Here is a 4,395-nt window from a genome sequence, read left to right on the forward strand (position 1 = left end):
CCATGCAGAAATAAACATTGTGAACTCAATTGATGAGGTTAAGCTTGCCTTGTGTAATCACATGGGATATTTTTACATCTGCTCTGCAAGCCTATGTGTCTAGATTACAGTAATCTTGCATAAATAGTGGAACAGGATAGGGATAATAATATGCCACTAAAGGACTATAGCCTTTATTATGGAGTGGCACACTAGAACTACGGCAACGATCCCCCATGGGGGAACAGTAGGAAAATGTATGCACTCACTACTGTAAGATGCTCTGGATAGAAGTGTTTTCTGAATGCCAGGATATGTACACTGAGTATAAAAAACACCTACTCTTTCCATGACATAAACTGAGAATATTAGGAAGGTTCCTATGTTTGGTACACAAAGTGTATATTGACTAGATTCTCTAAGGGACACTCAAACAATGAAAATACATGCATTTAAAAAAGATGGGATCATTCCAAACAATGAGAAAGCAGATATGCATGTGAACTAGTTAACACAGCCACAAAGTCAGAATTGGCTAGCCTATATTAGGAATGTGTAGAATATGCAACATTAGTGCTAATCATCTGGACTAGAAATCAGTAAACAAATGTAAATGACCAACAAAAAGTAGTAGTTTCATGCATGTATATATCTAGTACTAGATTTATTTATAAAATACTGTATACACAGGAAATGATGACAACAAAATAATTGCTGGCCTCGCCATAAAATAAAATACAATTTCATGATCCATCAAGACAAACATTAGAGCTGTTCTGAAAGCCTGAGGCTCATCCATTTGTTACCACCTATAAGAGGCAAATCAGCTGTTTCTTTTGGATGAGTATATAATGTATGTCAAGTCAATTCTCAACTACATTAAGTGGCACAGTCTGTGAGCGTAAAGAGAGCAACAGAGCCCAATCATTACAGGTCAGTACAGTTTAATGTCCATTTGGTGAAAGAAGTGTGTCTTCAAAAGCAGTCCATGTAGAGCATCAGACAAGGGTAGAAATCAGAGGGCAGGAAGTGCAGCGTGAGGGAAGTCTTTATGCAGGGCCCACAGAAGACACTTCTGTCTTGCTTGTTGACACAGAAGTCTCGTCCTCAGGGGCTGCTATGCCTACAGCAGCCAGCATGCAGTTACGGAACTGTAGAGAGAGAGCGAGACCACAATGTCAGAGATGGAAGAGTCAAGATGCTAGAGCACTAGCACAGACAGTAGAAATTACTTTTATGATATATGTAGGCTTATGTTTTTGGTGACCTGTGATCAACCTATTTGTCGAACACTAAAAAGGAAAGACCAAATTCCCATGTTACCAACCTGTTTGTTCATCAGCACATAGATGACTGGGTTGAAGATGGCTGAGCTCTTTGAGAAGAAGGCTGGGACAGCCATGAACTGGGCAGTGAACGCAGCTCCTTTGTTGAAGAAGATCCATGCAGCAACAGAGGCATAGGGGGTCCAGGCAATCAGAAAACCCATAACCATCAGGAGGCACATACGTGTCACTTCCTTCTCAGCTTTCTGGGTAGATGCTGAATCCTGCTGGGAAGCTGCCGCCTGAAAATGAAGAGAAGAAAGAGAAATGCTTGTGTGACTTATTAGAAATCCATATCCTTAGCATAAGAATCCAAATGCTATGACTTTGTGGGTCTGCTAGTTACATTTTCTGTGTCTAAGAACCACATACCGCCTTGACTGTGAGGACAAGGCTTCCATAAGTGAAGGCAATGATGAAGACTGGAACCATGAAGTGGCAGACAAACATGTATATGACATATGAGTCATTGTTGTAGCCTGGACTCAGAGTATAGTAGTCAGGTCCACATGAACACTGCATTCCCTCAGGGATGTATCTATGAGGGAAAGTCAGTTGATGAGACAGTTTTAGATTATACATTATAAGAAGATCATCAGTGTTAACCTTAACTAACAACCAAAATCTCTACAGTAAATATTTTGGTATGTCGACAAAACAAAATACACGAGGCAAGGTGGGATCTTTTTGTGTCTGTAAAATTAATTATATGAAGAAATGTCAGTGGAAAAGATTTTACAAGCAAATATTTATATAACTATCAAAGTAAACTTGAGTCACGCAATTTACATGTTGTGTGGTCCCCTCTACTATGACTCGTCGCTAAAGCATGCACTTTATTAGGTAACAGATTCAATAAATGATGATGAACTTCAGAGGGTGGTGAAAGTGCAAAGTGATGAGCATGATGCTTCTTTCCAATAAATAGCAAAGGTCTTATTCTGGTGACATGATGATTGAAGGCTGCCATTTGACAAATAATAATAATCTCATCATTTAGGCTATATGTGTTCTCTAGCCAACTGCGTGCCAATACCACTCATTATGTGACACAACATTTTGTTTGCGAAAACCATCAGCAGAGTTGAAAATGCAATGGAAACCCATTTAACTTGTATTTTGTTTATTACGGAAACATGGAAATTAACCGCAAAAGGTATTTTATGTGAACTTCGTCATCCCGCAGAACCTTACATCTGCAACAAGTCAATTTAATAGAAATCCATCACTGGTGGGGAAATGTGTGTATTGTTTTAATGCAGATTTTAGAATATTCGCATGGAAATCTGTCACCAATTGGATGGAAACATAGCTAATGTCACTAAAATGCAATAACACAAAAAAACCAACAACTTTTGCCAGAGAATACCATGATTGACCAACTGCATTATATGTGTGATGCATTGTATTAAACCTAACCTATTATTGTCTTTACATCATTGTTTGATCTCATCTCATAGACATTACACCTGAATTTATAATGACTGTGTAATTGATGTGATTAAAAGATCAGACAATTATATGAATTGCAAATTGCAACATAAGGGGATGGTTTCTCTTAAGCCTTCCACTGGATTAGAAAGCATGGTCAATAAAGAGACTCTATTGAAATAGTTTTTTAGTCCAGGACTAAGCTTAATCTGTGTCAGATAAATGTAGTATCTTTGTGTTTTACTTTTATATCATATTACATGCACTGTACCTGGACCAGCCAACCAGTGGGGGAACAGCGCAGGTGGCAGCCATCACCCAGGTGAATCCAACACCTGCACCAGCATGGGCGACACTGAATTTGAAGCTGCCCATGGGCTTGCATACCACAATGTATCTCTCAATTGCCAGCACCACCAGAGACCACAGAGCCACCTGACCTTGAATTGAGAATAGGAAAGGGAAGAGATTTGTTTTTGCTTGTCCTGCATTTGTTGGGCAAAAGAGGTTGGAGCATGGAGATGCAAACAACAGAGAAGGGGATCTAATTGCCTCATAATATGGACTGTATGGAATCTTGGATCTTACGATACAACGTTATTTCTAAATGACCAGACTATTATTTCATTAAATCTAAATTCTTTAATCTTGATTGAGACTATCCAAGTATATTTGACAAAAATCTGATTGCATACCCAATCCGTGAACTTTATTGAAACTACTTCTTCTTCTTCACAAACAATGAAGTCAAGAAAACTCTGTTGCTGTGAACACTAATTAAATAATGTACCATATGGGGAGAAGAATGGACAGCAGGAGAGTGAACCTTTATGCTCTCGCCAACTTCATTGCTGTCATTGTAATGCCAATTCAATAAGAAACAGACTGGCACCCATGCTAGCCAAAGTGAACAACCTGCACAAAAGAGTTCTCACCTCCAAGTGTAGCCATGAATCCCTCAATGGCACAGCCCAATGGTCCCCAGATGAAGTAGCCATTGACAGCAGATGTAATGGTGATAGTGAATCCAAAGAGAACCATGATCAACCCAGCCAGAGCCAAATTGACCAGAATGAAGTTTAGAGGTTGCTGGAGCTTCTTGTTTGTGGCTGTGACGTACAGGGTCAGACCGTTGATGGGGAATCCAAAACAGATCAGGAAGAACATGTAGACAGCAAGCAGATAGAATTGCCATGGATCCGCCAAGTAGTACTGAGGGTATAGAAAAGGACTCCTTACAAGCCCAGTCCTGTTGGACATGGGGATGTAGAAGTTGTTGCCCTCAGTGCCATTCATTTTGAGTAAATGGACAGGTGTTAAGGTGAAGAAAAAGTTGAGTAATTTGGTCAACCCTGTCTCTTTGGATGCAGCAGCTCTCTAATGCAAATGTTGTCTTGAGATTGATTTTATACAGTTTTGTGGAGGCTGCTTTCAGGGGATTTAAAATCTGTTAATTAGATTAGTCTGGGATTATGCGATTCAAAGTCTTACAGTTGACTAACCTCTGATTCCAGGGGATTTGGATATTTATTCATAGGCCTTTGAAGTGTCTATGATAGTACAAGTTGTAGAGACATTTCACAGGTTGGTATAAAAAGAACAGAAAGGCTGTATATGCACCCAATTACCACCATTATTTTATTGGTTTGTTTGTTTATTT

The 4,395-nt window shown here is 39.3% G+C and overlaps 1 protein-coding gene across 1 annotated transcript; it reads right to left on the bottom strand.

The window, feature by feature from the left end:
* Nucleotides 1–1,028: 1,028 nt before the first annotated feature.
* Nucleotides 1,029–4,034, bottom strand: LOC135541728 (green-sensitive opsin-3-like). The gene is made up of 5 exons (XM_064968053.1): nt 3,671–4,034; nt 3,007–3,175; nt 1,677–1,842; nt 1,307–1,546; nt 1,029–1,130 (listed from the first exon to the last, which is right to left on the bottom strand). The coding sequence occupies exons 1-5, from the start codon at nt 4,029–4,031 to the stop codon at nt 1,029–1,031; spliced, it is 1,038 nt and encodes a 345-aa protein (XP_064824125.1). The 5' UTR covers nt 4,032–4,034.
* Between the last annotated feature and the right edge of the window lie 361 nt (nt 4,035–4,395).

Source organism: Oncorhynchus masou, chromosome 6, assembly GCF_036934945.1.
Source record: "Oncorhynchus masou masou isolate Uvic2021 chromosome 6, UVic_Omas_1.1, whole genome shotgun sequence".
Taxonomy (NCBI): Eukaryota; Metazoa; Chordata; class Actinopteri; order Salmoniformes; family Salmonidae; genus Oncorhynchus; species Oncorhynchus masou.